The sequence below is a fragment of the Choristoneura fumiferana genome, chromosome 17 (assembly GCF_025370935.1).
Source record: "Choristoneura fumiferana chromosome 17, NRCan_CFum_1, whole genome shotgun sequence".
In the NCBI taxonomy this organism is placed as follows: domain Eukaryota; kingdom Metazoa; phylum Arthropoda; class Insecta; order Lepidoptera; family Tortricidae; genus Choristoneura; species Choristoneura fumiferana.
This window is the reverse complement of record NC_133488.1, coordinates 20,271,719-20,291,114: the sequence shown is the minus strand read 5'-3', so window position 1 is coordinate 20,291,114 and position 19,396 is coordinate 20,271,719. Positions and strand designations below refer to the sequence as shown.

Genomic DNA, 19,396 nt, shown 5'->3' with positions numbered 1-19,396 from the left:
GATCAAGAATATTCATAGTCGCAGAAATATCCAATCCAAGTAATCATTTTCTTTAAGTAGGTAAGATAATAGCTTTAACTCAAGACAATATTTGTCTTCATCCAATACAATATGGCGTAATTTAATTAATCTAAGACATCCTTTATATCCGTGCAGTGTCCTTTCGTTGGTCATCTGCTGTGACATGGACAGCTTCTAGCGAAAGGCAGAAGGTGTGATTTGTGTGTATTCTTACAGTGTGGAGGTGGAGGAACTACATGAACACACATTTCTTGCCTAAACATAGTTATCATAAGGTCGCGGGAGAGCAAAGTATTTCATTGTTTCAGTTCATTGATATGGAATTATGGACCTCCGCAAAGTAACTAACGCGGCTTTTGAGTCCGGTCCGGGTGCATTACACAATCCTGGAGACACTTTGTTGCGCTAGAAGGCCTGACAGGTGCTATACTATGTCTTTTTTAGGGTTTCGTACCCAAAGGGTGCCAACGGAACCTTATTACTGAGACTCCGCTGTCTGTCTGTCACAGGGCTCTATCTCTTGAGCCGTAATAGCTAGGCAATTTAAATTTTCCCTGTTTATATTACAGTGGCATAAAATAAAGTAACAAATCAAAGCGAGTCGTCATACAAGAAACGTGTTTCATTCAGCGGTTTTTGATTGCTAGGCTGCCAAGATGACGGCCGTCAGTTGCTAGGGGCAACGCCCGTGACCCTATGTTGTTTAATGTTTAACTACTTATTAATTTGCGATTTTATTAGTGCTATTATATACCGACCGTGGTTTATTTTTTTGGGCAGCATTAAGACTAAATAACAATTTATGATCCACAAACCTCCGACACACACTACACACACTTCACAAAAGCCAACTTCAATAAAGCACTCAGAACAGCCGCTGTATTTAATGTTTTTTACACCAAAAAATGTCCGTTATAATTCATACTAAGTAACACTAAGATTAACATGGTCAAAATTTAAAATCAGGTTAAGATTTATTCACTAATTCATAATAAGTACGCGTCGTTCGGCCGAATTACCGCGTTCAGACACTTTTTTTTCCGCCACATGGCAAGAGTCTAAAGCGCTATTCAGCCTCCGACAGGGCGACAGCCAAAGAGGATGAGAATTTAAAATTGTTCTTTATTCAAAATACCTACTTGCACCTAGTGCTTACATTTTGGTGATATATTTTTATTAACATGTAATGTAACTAATTAAGTATGTTTGTTCAGGTGGAATTAATATTTCAACTTAAATTTGAAGTGGATATCATCAACCGATTGAGCTGAAATTTTGCATGCATGTATAAATCCGATGACAATGCAATACTATTATGACGTAGAGCTGATCTGATGATGAAGTTAGATGTTGGCCATAGGAACTCTGTAATAAAAAGTACACGTCCGCATCGATTTTGTAACCAGGGGCAAAAAGTACCGCCAACAAAAAAGCTTGTATTAGATTTTTTTACAAAAAATTATTACTAAATTATTTGTTTTTAAAACATTGTACGGAACCCTTCATGCGCGAGTCGCTCGCACTCGCACTTGACCGATTTTTAGCACTATAAAGAAGGTAAGCGATCTTGACGTGTCTTTTTATTGAAAAGCACTTTTGAAAAATAAGTCACAGCAAATGTGTAACAATTAGCAAGGTTATATGACCATTTACATCATTTTGCTATTATAAATAATAGTTACTTGTTTTTTTAAAAACGTTTTTTAATAAAAAGACTCGTCAAAATTGCTTACCCTTCATCTAATGCTAAAAAATACGAAGTACAAACCATTCCCATAAAAAAGTAGTTCTGTGCCTTTTCATCGTCTGCAACTGCAGTGAAAGGATTCTAATAGTACATTGTGTCTTAAGGGCGGTAAAAAAGGACTTACGAACGAGAGTCTATTAGAAGCCCGAAGTCGAAGACTGAGGGCTTTAATGAGTCGATGTTCGTAATTCTAGTACCGCCCGTGCGACATACAATGTTTTTCATCACATTTGCAAGTAAAATTTTATATTTGTAAAAGAAAAAATATAATTGTTCCAAATATTGGCGATACCTTAGGCTGTGCTCTTGGCAACGTCGCCCTCAACCTCCCTCGGCATGCGCCGCAACGTGCGTGTGCATGTGGTCCATGTAGTCCTGCAGCAGCGCGCGCAGCACCATCAGTACGGGCACTGACTCATTGACCGTCCTTGGGCTTCATGGCAAGACAATGTGTACGCGCAATGACTCATTTACCGACCACGGGTTTCATGACAAGCACATTAAGGTCGAGGGTTTTATTTGGGGGGTTGCAACCAAGGTAGCCTGCATGTTACGACACTGTTTACGAGCAAGTGTGATGAAAAAGTCTGTAGGTACATACCTAATTATTCAAACAATAATATTATGGTGTCCCTTTTCTTAAGCAGCACGACGATAAGGACAGAATCAATATTTACCCGTAAGCCAAGCGTTGGTGCGGTAACTGGGTCGTAAATCTTCTTTACTCAATATTGTAGTGTTGTAACTGTACGCCTAAATGGAACCTTGTCATAGTGATGTAATTGTTTGCAAATGTGACGCGCGGGTTTACAAAATAAATTCATAAATTTTAAGTACTTAAGTATTTTGCTAATATAACATCATTAATTATTTATTTGTTGAACACATAAAAAAGCCGCCAAGAGCGTGTCGGTCATGTCTAGGAAAAGTTTTTTGCCTGTACATTAGTAATCATCAGGTTCGAAATAAAATAAATTAGCCATTTAGTTAAAATGAGTCATATTGGGTTCCTGTGAAATAAACAGTTTAAGGAAAACAGAATGAGTACGTAGTTAAATAATTGACCTGTATTCCGCCAAACCACGGGTACTCAAGTTTAAGAAAAATGATTATTTATAAAAAAGAAATACATAATGTTAATGTACCTAACAGCAGTGGTAGCCTAGTGTTTTGACCTCTGGCTTCTCAACCAGGGTCGTGGGTTCGCGTCTGGATCTGGATTGGCACCTCTGAGTTTTTCAGAATTTAAATGCGGAATTACATTTGGAATTTTCTATGAGCTGTGAAAGACATACAACGTGAGAAACCTGCTAAGAGATTCAATGCTGGTATGACTGAAGATCCCAATCCGCTCTGGGCCCGCCTGGGAATTACGGCCCAAGCCCTTTCATTATGAGAAGAGGCTTGTGCTCATGATGTGTATAATTAGGCGCAAACTTCGTTCATTTCTAACATGAACATGTAAACATGAACATCTGTACTTAGGTATTTAATTGCACATACGTTTACACTTAGGTATTGCCATGCCACTAGGCTTTTTGTGGATACTATCTTTGTCCGTCAATAACTTACTTAACTTTTGAACTTGATAAACAAAATACAGCTACTTATTTTCCGTATATTTATTAATAGTGCTTCTTGTATCTGTTATCGAAAACCTTGGTATAAATGTCTTGTTATTAAATAATCACGAATTCAGTCAGATAATGAAAATTATAAATAAATCATTAGGTACCTACTCAGTAAAAAATTGACCTTCCACAAACCCTATGTTACCTAAGATTGGTTTTTTGGAATCTTTTTGTATTTTTTATTTCAATTCCAAATTTTTTGTTACTTTTACGGTCGGTTTTACGGTAGTTTCTCGATGAGGGCTACGGCATGGATGTCGCTAGTGTCGCTGCTTAAGTGGCTAAATAAGTGGCACAAGCTGAGATATGAGGTGCATAGGAGAAATTCGTGTCTGTATCGTTGTCCAGCGGTGGTGTAGCGGTATTCGATTCCCAGCGCTGGTCTTATTTTTCTGCAGTTTGTATTTTCGATACCTATGTTACCTACTTACAAAATAGGAAAATTACATGCTTTGTAAAATATAAATTACGAAATACACTAAGCCCCTCTACCACAAAAGTTACAAGTAGGTAGGTTGTACAATCCATACTTCCATACTATCCATACTAATATTATAAATGCGAAAGTAACTCTGTCTGTCTGTCTGTCTGTCTGTCTGTCTGTTACGCTTTCACGCCTAAACCGCTGAACCGATTTTGATGAAATTTGGTACAGAGATAGAATAGACCTTGGGAAAGAACATAGGCTATCTTTTATCGCGAAAAGGAGGCTTTAAGGGGTTGAAATAGGGGATGAAAGTTAATAAGGTGGAAGTTCGTCGCTGTCGAAGATAAAACCATGAAACTTGGCATTTAGGCACTTAATAAGAATACTAATATTATAAATGCGAAAGTAACTCTGTCTGTCTGTCTGTCTGTTACGCTTTCACGCCTAAACCGCTGAACCGATTTTGATGAAATTTGGTACAGAGATAGAATAGACCTTAGGAAAGACTATAGGCTATCTTTTATCGCAAAAAGGAGGCTTTAAGGGGTTGAAATAGGGGATGAAAGTTAATAAGGTGGAAGTTCGTCGCTGTCGAAGATAAAACCATGAAACTTGGCATTTAGGCACTTAATAGGAAACAAATCGATATTTGTTTGAGCTTTTTTGAAAATTCGACCTGCGAGGGGGTGAAATAGGGAATGAAAATTTATATGGAAGGTCGTCATTATCGATGATAAACTTGCCATTTCGGCACGTGATAAGAAGTAAATAGATATTTGTTCGCGCGTTTTTTTTTTTAATTCTTCCTCTGAGGAAGTGAAATAGGGGAGGAAATTTTATATGGAAGATCGTCATTGTTGAAGATAAATCGATGGTTCCTTATGAAACTTGGCATTTGGGCACGTGATAAGAGATAAATAGATATTTATTCGCGCGTTTTTTTAAAACTCTTCCTGTGAGGGGGTGAAATAGGGGATGAAAGTTTATATGAAAGATCGTCATTGTCGAAGATAAATCGATGGTTCTTTATGAAACTTGGCATTTGGGCACGTGATAAGCGATAAATAGATATTTGTTCAAAAAAAATTACCTGCGAGAGGTGATGTTAGTAGAGGAGATCATGCAGTGTTAGCAGAGCCTTCTAAGCTCAAGCAAAATGTTCGCAATGTGGGGTCATTTTAGATGGCTTATTGACATAGACAGTCAGACATGAAAATTATTATTTTCAGATTTTTCTTATTTACAATACCTACAATACAAAGACTCTTTATTGTACACCAGACGTAGTTATCGATACAGAAAACAGATACACATAGAAAAAAAATACAATTATTTTTCTGGAAGTACCCTATAACTTTTTCTGTTAAGGCTATTTACATGGAAATACCTTTTTAATGACTGTAGCTTTTGATTGCCTTGACTTAGAAGTTTGATTTTTCGCAGCTTTCGGGACTATTGACCTGAGTTTACGGTTTCAATTTCAACTCGATACCGATACTCCGCGCGTTTAGGAGATAAAGGGTCTTGACAGACAGACGGACGGACGGACAGCAAAGTGATCCTATAAGGGTTCCTTTTTTTCCTTTTCAGCTACGGAACCCTAAAAAACATTTGTTCCGGCGCTTTCAAATTTCGACCTATTTACTTGAAAATATGGGATGAAAGTTCTTAAGGAATTTCAAACAAATTACTATAAGTATATTTATCGGAAATATGTGTAGCTATGCTTAGTAAAAATGGTGTCTTAATTATAATCCTACCCTCCTAACTTACAATAAAGGACGTAAGGTGTCAAGAGTTCACTATGAAGAATTAAGTACTTAGTCCTTTTATGTTGACAGGGTAGAATACACGTCGTATTGGTAAAATGTGGTTTCCCGCAAAATATTTATGTTTTACCAAAAAACATGGATGGATGGATGGATGGATGGGAGAACAAAAAAAATAGTTTATAGGTATTTACCTATAGCAATGTTTTAAAATAGATTATTTTCAGTAAACCGTAGAAGTTTATATGTGCTATTATTGGCAAAATAGGGATCCTAAATAATTTTTAAATACTTCCCAAAGTTACTATTCCGCGCGGACGAAGTCGCGGGCAAAAGCTAGTAATTCTATATATTATATACACTTATTAAGTGACAGTACTTCAGCCTAATTCCTTAACCTGCTAAGTCCACTTTGACTTAGTTTACATGACGTTAAAAATGGCATAAAATCTTCAATCGTTCTAATCAAAATTTTGAAATCCCTTTTGTAGCTATGACTAAACTTGATATTTTAAAGATATAATTAACAGCAATATCTTACACAAATCACAGGAAATCAATAAAAATGATTATTTAGCAGGTTTTCGTGGTGAACGATAAAATGAATATAGGACTTAGCAGTTATTAGACTTAAATTGAGTATGCTGCTGGAGAAAATATCCATAATATTTTGTTCATTATTATTTTACGAGAAAACCAATTCAGCCAGTAATCATTGTATTAAGTGTTAATCAATCACTCTTTCAATAATTATGAGATGTACTTACCCCTAAGATAGACATTTTTTACTAAACAATGAGCAATAATTAACAAGCAAATAATGATTAAAAAAATATATGTAATATAAACAACTATAGGGACTCCTAGACGGGCCATATTTTAACTGCAATATGTGGCCGGCAACTATTGGTGTCCCTGTCTAACATGTGAGTAAGAGAGGGACACCAATAGTTGCCCCTTATGAGAAATAACACAATAAATTTACCCTGTTGATAATTTTCTGTTGTCATACTCAAATTAACTGAATTTTCATTGTTTCCAGTGAACCAGAACATAACAAACCTGCACGTGCTGAATGCAAACATCGGCGAGCTCGACGTGTCGCAGGCCGTCTTCCGCAGACTGGTGTCCATGGCGCTTACAGACGGGAATATCGGAAAGATCGTGGGTGAGATCCTCCATTCCATTAAATAATTAGGTTTATTGAAAGTAATTAATGTTTGTTAACAAATCAAAATAACTAAACAAACCAAAATTTTACAAAACTAAAAATTACAAATAAAATATACCCTGGAGATCGCCCACTTGGGGCATCGTGAGGGCGCATTGCCCCTCTGCACCGCCAAACTTAGGCGCTGGGCAAAGAAGGTACCAGTCCTATGGTCGCCTGAGACGCCGAAGAGCTTGTCCGACACTTCTTTTACAACCTTTTTTGTGTCGGACGACCATGGGCCCAAAGTTTCTATTGCAAGTGCCGCAAATATGTAGTTGTTCGAAAGAAAAGCGTTAATAGTTTGGGCCTGCTCTGCGGCGGACCCAGGGTTCCGTGCAGAACCGTTAACGTGGGACGGAGCCAATATGTCTACACAGGTGACGTCCCACGCTAAGGGGCGGCCCAGACACCAAGGCACTAAAGTACAACCATCGGGCCTCTTTCCGTCGGTGGCAGAGAGACCCGAAGGTTCCAATGTCGTGGGCAAAATTGAAAGGCAAAATATCGCTAGATGGCGTTAGTATCGAGACATCCTTTTGACGTTAAAGTCTTGCTCGCGATTGGCTCATTTAGTTATTTAAACCAATCAGAAACGTGATGCAAATGTCAAAGTTGACAACGGACCTCGCGATAGGTACTAGCGCCAAATAGCCTGCCACAGAAACCCTTGTTTTTGTCGAACAATTCATTTCTAATGCAAGAGTTTTTACCGGCTGTACCTTTTTACGAGCTTTTATTAGGGTTCCGGAGCCAAAATGGCAAAAACGGAACCCTTATAGTTTCGCCATGTCTGTCTGTATGTCTGTCCGTCCGCGGCTTTGCTCAGGGACTATTAATGCTAGAAAGCTGTAATTTTGCACGGATATATATGTAAACCATTAGGGGTTTGTTAAAACGATTTTTCTATTCAGTGATTTGTTTGTGAAATATTTAACTTTAAAGTGCAAATTTTCATGAAAATCGAGCGTCCCCCCCCTCTCTCTAAAATCTAAACCGGTGGGTGGAAGTACAGACCTGACAATAACTTATCTACGTTTTGAATTGAAACCGCATTGACATTTTGATCTCATCTGATCTTTTTTTGCGCACGCCCAAGCTGACGAAATAGAGTTGGACGAAATGAAAAACAGCAGTAAGTATTTAACCAAACACAAAAAAAAACTAAACACAAAACAAATATATTCCGAACATTTCAACCAGTGATTGAGTAACTTCAAATAATTTGTTTGTCTAGAGTTCCAGAGTATTCCAAAACGAAATGGCAATATGGCCGCCGCGTCTGTTCGCACGCTCCCGCCCACGTGTTTGACAAGAACTGCGTGGCTGGTACCATGAAACTTAGTGCGCGCGGTGATTAGTGTAACAGATCATACCTATGGCTTGGAATAATTAAATGCCAATCGCTATTCCGAGGCGTTATCATGATCTTAACAATTATCAGCGAATAAACTTTGATTGAGATTGACATCTTAATGTTCCAGTAACTACGTTAAACCGATAATTAAAAGTCAACTCGTCAAAGATGGATGAAAAATCTTTGCGTTGTACATTAAATTTGGAGTAGCTCAACCTTGGAGGAAATATTCTGGATTAATTTTCCCTACTCAAGGTAGTAGGTACCTATTTTTAAATGATACAATCGTGCGGACATCATCTGCACAATGTTCTCTGATCTTTCTGCTTACACCCTTGTTGTTTATTCCAGGTCAGTTTCCAAAGCACTCCTCAATAGCGTGCTTGAACATCTCAAACAATAACCTGACGACAGCTAAGCTGCCGTCTTCCATGCGGCCATTTGCGTACCTCTTCAATCTAACAGTCCTGGACGCGTCAGCTAACAATCTGACAGAGTTCCCGCTCAGCCTGGTGCAGAGTAATAGGAAGATTTCTGTGGATCTAGCAGGTAGGTAAAAGTGTAATAAGATATTTTTTTTATAGTCATTAATGTACAGTCTTTACAGACGATGCACTTAACTCCTGAGATGACGCTGATTCGCCAAGAGTGGCGGAAAAGTATCAGTAGGGCTGTGCCCAAATAGAACTAAACTCCAATTCAATAGAATCTGACAATCCTGTAGACACTTCGCCTACTAATATAAACACCGGGCTGCCTAAGGCTTTGTGATGTGACTATTATTCTTTTTTGATTCCTTTTAGATGATAATTGCAACAACAGGGACATATATAATCAAGTGTGCCCACGATACGGTGTCTTAAATATGTAGAAAATTGACAGATTGAATTGTACTTTAATTATAGAACTTTATTACAGTACTGTCAATGGAACAAGTGGGAACACACCTAATCAAAATTAATTAAGTACTGATTGACTATTTCATCATCATCATCAGCCGGAAGACGTCCACTGCTGGACAAAGGCCTCCCCCTTAGAACGCCACAATGAACGACAACTCGCCACTTGCATCCACCGGTTACCCGCTACTCTCACGATGTCGTCAATCCACCTGGTGGGAGGCCTGCCAACGCTTCGTCTTTCGGTTCGTGGTCGTCACTCGAGGACTTTTCTCCCCCAATCTGTTCTTCGAGCGATGTGGCCTGCCCATTGCCAATTCAATTTGCATATTTTTCCAGCTATGTCAGTGAATTTAGTTCTTCGACGAATTTCCGTATTCCGGATTCTATCGCGCAAAGAAACTCCAAGCATAGCTCTCTCCATAGCTCGTTGCGTGACTATTGCTTTGATTGACTATTTGCTTTTCTAAGATTGACCTATTTGGGTTTACCTACTTCTTTAGATGGATAACGTGCCGTGAATAGAAACAATGACTACGATGTCAAAGGTCCATTAGTGAATGATGATTTAATTTTCTTCACGGCCTCTTTTAGTACATAAGTAAGTGGACTGACTGACTTCCATTAGACCGAGACTGACTTTAATTTACACAACTTTCTAAAATCTAATGAATTATTACTCCATTTCACAATATATGCAGGGTCACCTAGGGATGTGTACTAAGGCTCCTTCATTTCAATGCCTGTGTTAACTGTCAACTCTATTGTTCTAGGGAACAACTACTTGCCGTGCAAAGAGTTCCAAAAGGCGATGGAGAGCAACAACAATTCTCTGGTCACATTCCTCAACTACAACAACACGTATTGCGCGCTGGACCTCAAGTTCAACTGGTTCAAAGATGTCCAGATCGTGCAGATCGAGCATTTGAAGGTGCAGAGAGAGGTAATCATTATAAAAAAATGGGTTTATTTAAAAATATACAGTGCTTGACAAGAATTACCAGGGGTCCCCGCACTAGGCTACCCCTGTAATGCCAACCAACTAAGATAATTAATTTTGGTTAACTATTAGGGTACAAAACCTTAGTTTAGCTGTAAAACTTACTTAAAAAAAATATTGATTAGTATTTGATTTAATCAGAATTTTCTTTACGGGGGCCATACCATACGGACCTATGACCTATATCTTTGGTAGCGGGACCAACCACAAGGGTCCTGAAGGTCTAAAAAGAGAGTGGAAAGCATGTCTGAATGAAATAGCTGAAGTTTGTGAGTATATGTGTGTATGTTTGCTACTCCTTCACGCTAAAAGATCTGGATGGATTTGACTGAAATGTATGTATGTATGTAAACTCTTTATTGTAGGTACAAAAGAAAATGAACAAAATACAATCGACAAACTTTGAGATACTTGTACAAAGGCGGACTTATCCCTTTAAGGGATGTATATTTTTTATCCCGATATTATCACGACAAAGGAATAAAATTCCACAATTTCAACCGCCAGGATTATAGGCATGAAATTTGGTGTGGGTGTCTATAAGCAATGTTAATGCTGATTTGAAATTTTTCGGAATTACCAGGGGAAAATTCAACTGCCAGATCTAACGGTATACCTACCTTACCTACGGGTAAAATCGAATAAAGTAAGTTTGTGACGTCACAGTGTGCGTGTGTCTTCAAGTGTTTAGTTTAAAATGGACCCTCTGAAAAACAGCACTGCTTCTTGCCGCAACATTATGTTGCCCAACTTATACTATTCGATGATTTTTATTTGCTTTTTACTTAAATACTTATCTCTTTCTCTCTCTGATCTCTACTTGCTTATTCACTACTTCCTCTCCAGTTGTACGCAAGCTGCCGCAACATCAAACCCCTGAACGTGAACTGCACGTGCGTGCCAGACCGACTGGAACTCCTCGGCAAAGACGTGACGTACCTCGTGGCTGTGGACTGCTCCCACCGGCACCTCAAGCAGATGCCCTACGACCTGCCTCCAAATACCGTCAAGCTCAACGTGTCGTATAACAACGTGAGTTGGTTCAGTTATGGTTCAAGGGGCTGCGAGAGCTCTGTCGTTTGTTTTAAAGGGTGAATGTTTTTTTGTGTCCCAACACTGGTAAGATCGAACCCGGCTATGAAAGTGTACCTAGTGTTTGCTGTAGCAGTAAAAGGGTATCATAAGGTCGGGTCGGGTTACTTTGTCATGCAGTTAACCGCCCAAGTTTTCATGTTTCAATTAGGCCCATTTTATAAGTGGTGTTCATATGGGCCAAAGTTACCTTCTATTGGGTCAAAAATAACCCTGTTATGGTCGAGAATTCGGCTCTTGAAATTTCAATTAGGTAGGACCAACTTAGAGGAGGTCAATCGTCGAATCCCTACGCGACATACAAGCTGCTCTAACATCTTGTATCTATGATATGATTGAATTCTCAGATCACGAGCCTGGAGGCAGTCGGCGACGACGAGACGTACGAGCACCTGCGGCAACTGATCGCCGACTACAACGACATCGACAATATCGGCTCGCTAGAGGGCACCAAGTTCATAGACAACTTCATGCTCTTCTCTATCACGCACAACAAACTCAAAAACGTAAGTCTCCTGCCATACTAAAGCTTATTAATAAGCGACCCTTGCCTTTCATTAATGAATTATTTAATAAATAAGAAGATCAAGTGAATAAAATAATAGCAATAATAATCTTGGCGAAATTAACAAATTACTCCTTTCATGAGAAAGAAAGAAAGGTTTATTTTGGCTCCATAAGTACCACCTAAAAACTAAGACTAAAACTATGTTACTTGGTGACACCACAGGATACCAAAAAGGGTCTCCACTCAGCATGTGTTGCCGCACATTATGTGCAGTAACGCTGGTTTTCTTCCAATCCCAAAATGAGCAAAATAAATAAATAATAATATGTAATAATACGCAATTTAAACCACTCACAAGTAACCGATAATTAACTAACGATATAAAGATTGGTTTAACTCCAGTAGCAAATGTTATTTAGTTAAAGTCTCGTCATTACCGCCTACCCGCTTTAGTTCATAAATTTTTGTTTACCATGTTTGGGGTTCTCTTACCTAGATTTAAGTTAAATTAATATTGTTTTTCTCTATAAGTAATTTTGTAAATCTTTTGAGAAAATAAATATCTATAACCATAAACCTTAAATAAAGAAGAGTACCCTTTCGAATAAAAAAAGAGTTTTGAAAATCGGTCCACAGTTGACTGAGTAATCGGTGAACATAGATAAAAAAATACAAACATTGGAACTTAGAACCTCCTCCTTTTTTGAAGTCGGGTAAATAAAGCCCAGTTCACATCCAAGAAAAAATAAATACATTGCGAGACCCTAAAGCGACCGATATAGGTAGGTACTCCTCTCACTCAACACTTGCGCCAGAGAAGCGATGGCCAAAGATAACTGGCGTAGAACTGTTGGAAGTGCTACGTGACCATTACTACTACAGTTACTGCTCTATCAAAAATATCTGATAAAAAAGAAAGCAAACGATTTGAGAGTGGTCAATTTAGCGCTTAAAAAAATGGCGGCGTTTTCAGCAAGATTGGCGAGAACGTGCCAAGGCTGAATAAAACTAGAGAAGGAGAATCAGGCTTTTGCCCAGTTTGAAACACAAAGCAGCTAAGCTAAATTAGTTTGTGTTGAAAACAAGAAATTTTTAATAACTATCTACACTTTTTTATACATTTTTTTGAATGTGCTTTTTGTTGATTGTAGGTACCTACTTGCATTTTCATCCAACTTATGTACTTATACCAAAGTTCAAATTTAATCCGACCACTGGAAATGGGTCAAAACTTGCAAGATTAAACGGCCAGTTAAGTAGTTTTCGTAAAAAAAACATTTTTAATAAGTACAAGCTTTTTTTGCTGACTGTACTTTTTGTCGACTTTACTTGCATTGTCACCCAAACTTCATTTGCATACCAAATTTCAACTCAATGCTTAATGGCAAATGCACCGTTGAAGAGTTGCGTCCTGCGGACACGATCCTGGCCGGACTACCAGAATGTCACTACCAGATGCTTGTATTGTCACGCGATTCACATAAGTATGCCAAATTCCAAGTCAATCCGACTACTGGAAGTTGGTCGAATTTAACTTGCAAGATTTTGACTGCAAACAGACAGACAGAACAGGTGAAACTGAATAAAAGCTTGTAAAAATTGTTTTACAGATCCACATGTACATGCTGTCAAACAAGTTCGAGACGTCGGGCGGCTACACCACGTTTCTCATTGGCGGGAACTATATGCACTGCGACTGCAATACTGAGAAAGTGTTGAAGGTATGCCATGTCCTACGCAATGAATACAAAAGTCCCAAAAAAAGATCATCATCATCATCATCTCAGCCGTAGGACGTCCACTGTTGGACATAGGCCTCCCCCACAGACCTCCAGTTGCTTCGGTTGGCAGCGGCCTGCATCCACCGTAAACCTGCGGCTTTAACCAGGTCATCCGTCCATCTTGTTGGTGGACGTCCTACGCTGCGCTTGCCGATCCGCGTCCTCCACTCGAGAACTTTTCGGCCCCAACGGCCATCCGTTCTCCGTGCTATATGGCCCGCCCATTGCCACTTCAACGAGCTGATTCGCTTGGCTATGTCGGTGACCCTTGTTCTTCTACGTATCTCTTCATTTCTGATTCGGTCCCGTAGAGAAACCCCAAGCATAGCTCTCTCCATAGCTCGCTGAGCAACTCTGAAAAAAAAGAGGTATAAATTATTATTCAACAATGTCAAGATATTAAAATTAAAACCAATATACAAAAATAATTAGTCAAAAAACCGCCCGGCGTCATACCTGGTGCAAAGGTGCCCAATACACACGCCGCGTTGCCGCGTTGAACCGCGATAGACAACTTTTGCACCAGAAACGATCCAGAGCGGGGGTCAAGACCTGTCTCACGAAGACGGCGCCCCACTTCATTAAAAAAAAGTTTTGCCTCTGAGCCCCAACAGCCGGTCGTCTCCACCGCCAGTGGGACGAACAACTAGTTTGCGAGCGCCGAGTATTTCTAGCGTTTTTTTATGGCTGCCATCTCAGCAGCCGCTCCCCCTGTTCTTGAGGTGCGAAGAAGCAAAAGTACTGACGCACGTGGCGTCCCAGAGCAAGCACTTTCCTTTTTGCCAGGGCACCAGGGTCAAGCCATCAGGTCTTTATGTTTTTTATTTAACTACCTATTCCATCGGTGTTTTTCCAGCTGAGCACAAAGATAATTTTTTAGCTAACAAGTAAGGTAAGATTAATTTGTGTATTTATATTTATTACAGCCATGGATAATAGAAAACTCAAAAACAATTCAAGACTACAAGGAAGTCCAATGCCTCGACGGCATGGGTCCGGTCGTTGACCTCAAAGAGTTCCAAGTTTGTCATACGCCTAGAGACTGGACGGACTATATCTACTACATCATAGGTCTAGAAGTATTAATACTAGTGCTTTTAATAAGCAAAGTCTCTTATGACTACTGGGTGTTCAAAACGGCCGGCTATTTGCCGTGGCCGGCGAATAAGATGCCCAGGCTGCCCTGTGATTGGCTGTGCGAGTGACACTTCGCTGTGATTGGTGTAAATGTGACAGTTGAAGTGAGTGATGCTAGTTTTTTTTATTGAGCAGCTTAAGGCACGTACACGCTATGCGGTTAACCGCGCGGTTTTAGCGCGCCTTCCCTCTTTTTAGAAAGAGACGGTGCGCTGAAATCGAGCTGTTAGCCGCATAGCCTAAAAAGTGGACTGAATATGTTGTATAAGGGCCTGTTTATCAGAGGACCTACTCCGATATTCGAAAATCGAAGTTAGTATCGTACCGTCCCTCTCACTCTTGTATTAAATGGTATAAGTGTCAGAGGGACGGAACGACACGAACTTCGATTTTCGAATTTCGTACTAGCCCGCCAGGTAATAAGTTTACGATAGGTATATTTTTATGACCGATACCAATGCGATCTTTGTTCGAATCAAGAACTTATAGGAAAGTGGTGAAAAACGCTACAAATATAAATTTAAGAACATTTTAGCCCTTCTAACGCCAACGACCATTTTTAATATTTGATGCAATTAATTCGCCGCTAGAGGCGCTAGTGTAGCGTGAGGTCTCCGAAATGTCAAATCTCATAGTTTTTGGGTGAGCTACGCGGGTTTATTTATAATTAAATTTTTTTTGTGTATATTTTGCATTATCTGAAATTAATTATGGCAATTATGCGTTACGGGGCAATGAACGTTTGTGTTTTGAGACAGTTTTGTCTTTCGGAAACCTTTGTCCTCCCTTTTTTCCGAACAAAACGGGGACTTTGCAACACTGTGGCATGCTCGATATTTTATGCTACGGGTTTTAAGGTGTATTAAATATGATTTAATCTAAACTTTGTTTCACGCCCGTAATAACAGACTCTGAAAGCCACACTTAAAAACCTCACGCAACATCTAGTGAGACAAAAAACGATAGCCCTCATTGGCGTCTGGAGGGTTAAAAGTTAGCTTTAAAACTACATGTTGTTAAAATTGTCGTCAAATTGTGGAAGATCTCTGTACATACATGTATACAATATTTATTTTTTGATCAACTAGTTTTTGCATGTAAAACTCGTAGTAGGTTTAAGAAAATTATGTCGTTATTCAACTTATTTTTATAAAAAAAAAATTGATGTAAAAAGTTCTATGAAAAGTTGTTTTAAGTTACGCTATAGTTTCTACGAGTATTCTACTTTTGGTTGAATATTATTTTTAGGATTCCGTTTCGTACCACAAAAGGAAAATGGAACCCTAAGGATCATTTTGTTGACCGTCTATCTGTCTATTTGTTTGTGAAAACTCTAAATCAGGAACGCGTTCGTTCTTCTTGTTTTTTTGACTTGCCATTATAATTCTAGCAAATCTCCTTATTTTCTTGAAATTTTTCCGCAATTTAGTTTGTAGCCATCCTTTACCGTCACTATTAATTTTCCAACGTAAAAGACATTTTTGATAGAATTAAATATTTATCTCCTGTTTTTTTTAAGATGAACTGTCAAAACTTCTATATGGCAAGTACCATTTATTTCGTAATATCCGTCCGAATCGTGCATAATTAAAATTATTAAATTGTCAATTATAAGTACTAAAATAGAATACACGGGACATTTGTGGATAACCAACCTAGACCTCATCTTATCATCATCTTGACCAAGGACCACGGATTAATGCGAAACAGTCGGGCATGATACAAATACGTGAGTGATCCGTGCATTCTAAATTAATGTCTGAGTTGAAAATACAAACTGAAATATAGATGCACAGAAAAACCAGAAAAATAAGACCAGCACCGTTGACCAGCAGTGGTGTAGCGGTATAGCACGCGGTACGGAATACCGAGGACCTGGGTTCGATTCCCAGTGCTGGTCTTATTTTTTTGGTTTTTCTGTGAATCTATATTTCAGTTTGTATTTTCAATTTAGGTTTTACGGGATGACCGTAAAAGTAAAATTTGGAATTGAAATAAAAAATACAAAAAGATTCCAAAAAACAACAATCTTAATGTCCGAGTCTCAAGAAAATACAATCATTGCAGAACTTTTTAACGGGACCAATTAGATCCCCGTTACTTGGAAATTTAATAAAAAAAAACATTTAGAACTCGAACTACTTACATTATATCATCCATTTATGTGTGTAGTTTTTGATATTAAATTTAATAGACAAAAAAAACACAGGCTATAATAAGATTGCAATTTCCAGAACGCTACAGCTACATTTTTAAAATTTTAGGTTTTAGCAATTGCAATTATCGTTTTTTTTTTAAATCAACCCCTAAAGTGTTGTAATAAGAGATAGATTTTGTATGGAAATTTAAAACCGTCGAAGCTAAATATGAAATGTTTCATAAACTATGGTTCATTGTTTTTCAAAAATGAAACCCTAAGTGAAAAGTGGGGTGAAATAAGTCATGGAATGTTGGCATAGCAGTTCCAAAGATAAGGAGAAAGGGAGAATTTTCATTTATTGCTGCTCGAATGAAGGAGAATCTAGTTTTATATAAAGAAATTGCTATGTATAATGATAAGTAAAAAAATCTTATGATCATGGTAGGAATAAATGGCAGCGTTAGTTAGTGTCCATTTAAAAATATTTTAGGACCAATGTTTAATGAATTCTTAAGAGGCTAAACATTAATAATAGTTTATATATTACTTGAACTTGACTTTGTTTCACTACAAGTTCTATAGGAATATATTCTGAATAGCTTTATTAAGAATATGAATTAGCGTTTACAGAACGGCCTTTGAGAAGTTAAGGATAGATGACATAAAACAGTAACTCCAAGAAAAGACTAAAAGTATATAAATAAACTCCAATTCAATAGAATCTGACAATCCTGTAGACACTTCCAGCCTACTAATATAAACACCGGGCTGCCTAAGGCTTTGTGATGTGACTATTATTCTTTTTTGATTCCTTTTAGATGATAATTGCAACAACAGGGACATATATAATCAAGTGTGCCCACGATACGGTGTCTTAAATATGTAGAAAGTTGACAGATTCTATTGAATTGTACTTTATATATTACCTTTGTTCCCCGTACATAACCAGCACTGGTAGGGGATAAATTATTGGGCGTTTTACCATTAGCCGGCACCAATGCCGGCGCCGCGCGTTGCCGGTGCCGGGGAAGCAAAAATGTATGAAAATGTATAGCTCGCTTTTTCACTTACCGGCGCCGTCGCAGCGCCGGGGTAGCAAGCTTCCCCACTCGGTGCCGGCCCGGCAAAACTGCATGTTGTATATGAATGAGGGCTATCGCGAATGAATTCGCCGCTAGAGGCGCTAGTGTAGCGTGAGGTCTCCGAAATGTCAAATCTCATAGTTTTTGGGTGAGCTACGCGGGTTTATTTATAATAAGAATTTTTTTGTGAATATTTTGCATAACCTGAAATTAATAATTATGGCAATTATGCGTTATGGGGCAATGGATGTCGGTGTTTTGAGACAGTTTTGTCTTTCGGAAACTTTTGTCCTCCCTTTTTTTCCGAACAAAACGGGACTTAGCAACACTGTGGTTGCTATGGATATTTTTATGGTACGGTTTTAAATATGATTTTAATCTAAACTTTGTTTTAACGCCCGTAATAACAGACTCTGAAAGCCACACTTAAAAACCTCACGCAACAGTGCGCCATCTAGTGAGACAAAAAACGATAACCCTCATTGTGCTGAAGTCCGTGTCAGTAAACTGTACCACTCACAAGGCGTAAGCCTGCATCGACACCGGCAGTGGCAGTGGAAAAACGAGTCCCCGGCGCCGATGCCGGTGCACGGGCATGTCGGTGCCGTGCCGATGAGGGCCGGCTAATGGAAAAACAGCCATTTCCTAACTTAATTAGGTCCTGGCGCTTCGCTGGTCGCAGCCGCGGCGCCCTCGCTTCACTCGATCGGCTCGCGCGTTGTTGGAATTGTACCTAATACTCTTCGCTTCGCTCGTCATCGTACCTTTTTCCGAAACCTAAATTTAAATTAAAAGTGACTACCGAAATCATGAAGAGGGAAATATCTGGCCCCTTTCTGAGCTGATTGTGTAAAATAGTTACGTATGGGAGACAAAGTTTTTAATTTTTAATTGACTGTAAAAATCGATTTTTACTTTGATATGAATTAATGATTGGTCAAGGTAGTTAGCAAACAAGTATCGCCACAGCTGTTATTGTGAAACAGAACTATAGGGAATCGCATCTTGATGGTTCATAAAAATAGGCATGTCAATGAGGGTTTTCACAGAGGCGAAATATCGCTAGATGGCGTTAGTATCGTGAGGTCCGTTTGACGTTTGCTTCACGATACTCACGCCATCTACCGATATTTCACCTCTGTGAAAACCCTCATTGATAGGTGCTGTTACAGATCTGGTGGATAATGTTTTTGCCATCGTGTTTTGTTGAATAAGTTTGTATTTATTTTGCTTACTCAATTAGCATAAATAAATTTCAGTAAGCTTGATGAATAAGAAAGATAAATACGATATTATCCGACAAAATATTATTAACTAGTTCACTTCATCTGTAACCATCTTATGGATTACTTTAGTGAAACAAGCGCCAGTTCTGCAGGTCGGATTGTTACATTGAGAATCAGTGCCATAATAAAAATATCCACTGAATTGAATTCAAGTTATTTTTCATTTGTATAAAACGGCTATATTTTGTATATAAATGTTATGAACTTATGAAGACTGTATATTTTGTATGGGTTTAGTTTTACGTCTCGACACCAATAAAAGGTTAATTTTCCATAGTACTGCAGTTTTCTTTATCTTAAACAAAGCGG

At 38.6% G+C, this 19,396-nt stretch overlaps 1 protein-coding gene across 1 annotated transcript in view; it reads left to right on the top strand.

The window, feature by feature from the left end:
* hfw (leucine-rich repeat domain-containing protein hfw) overlaps window positions 1-15,328 on the top strand; it is a 54,054-nt gene extending 38,726 nt beyond the window's left edge. The window contains exons 4-10 of the mRNA XM_074100290.1: window positions 6,638-6,763; window positions 8,514-8,711; window positions 9,835-10,004; window positions 10,908-11,093; window positions 11,501-11,659; window positions 13,272-13,382; window positions 14,369-15,328. Of these exons, the coding sequence (XP_073956391.1) occupies window positions 6,638-6,763; window positions 8,514-8,711; window positions 9,835-10,004; window positions 10,908-11,093; window positions 11,501-11,659; window positions 13,272-13,382; window positions 14,369-14,647 (1,229 nt within the window). The 3' untranslated portion in view covers window positions 14,648-15,328. The remainder of the gene's footprint in view (window positions 1-6,637; window positions 6,764-8,513; window positions 8,712-9,834; window positions 10,005-10,907; window positions 11,094-11,500; window positions 11,660-13,271; window positions 13,383-14,368) is intronic.
* Window positions 15,329-19,396: the final 4,068 nt, after the last annotated feature.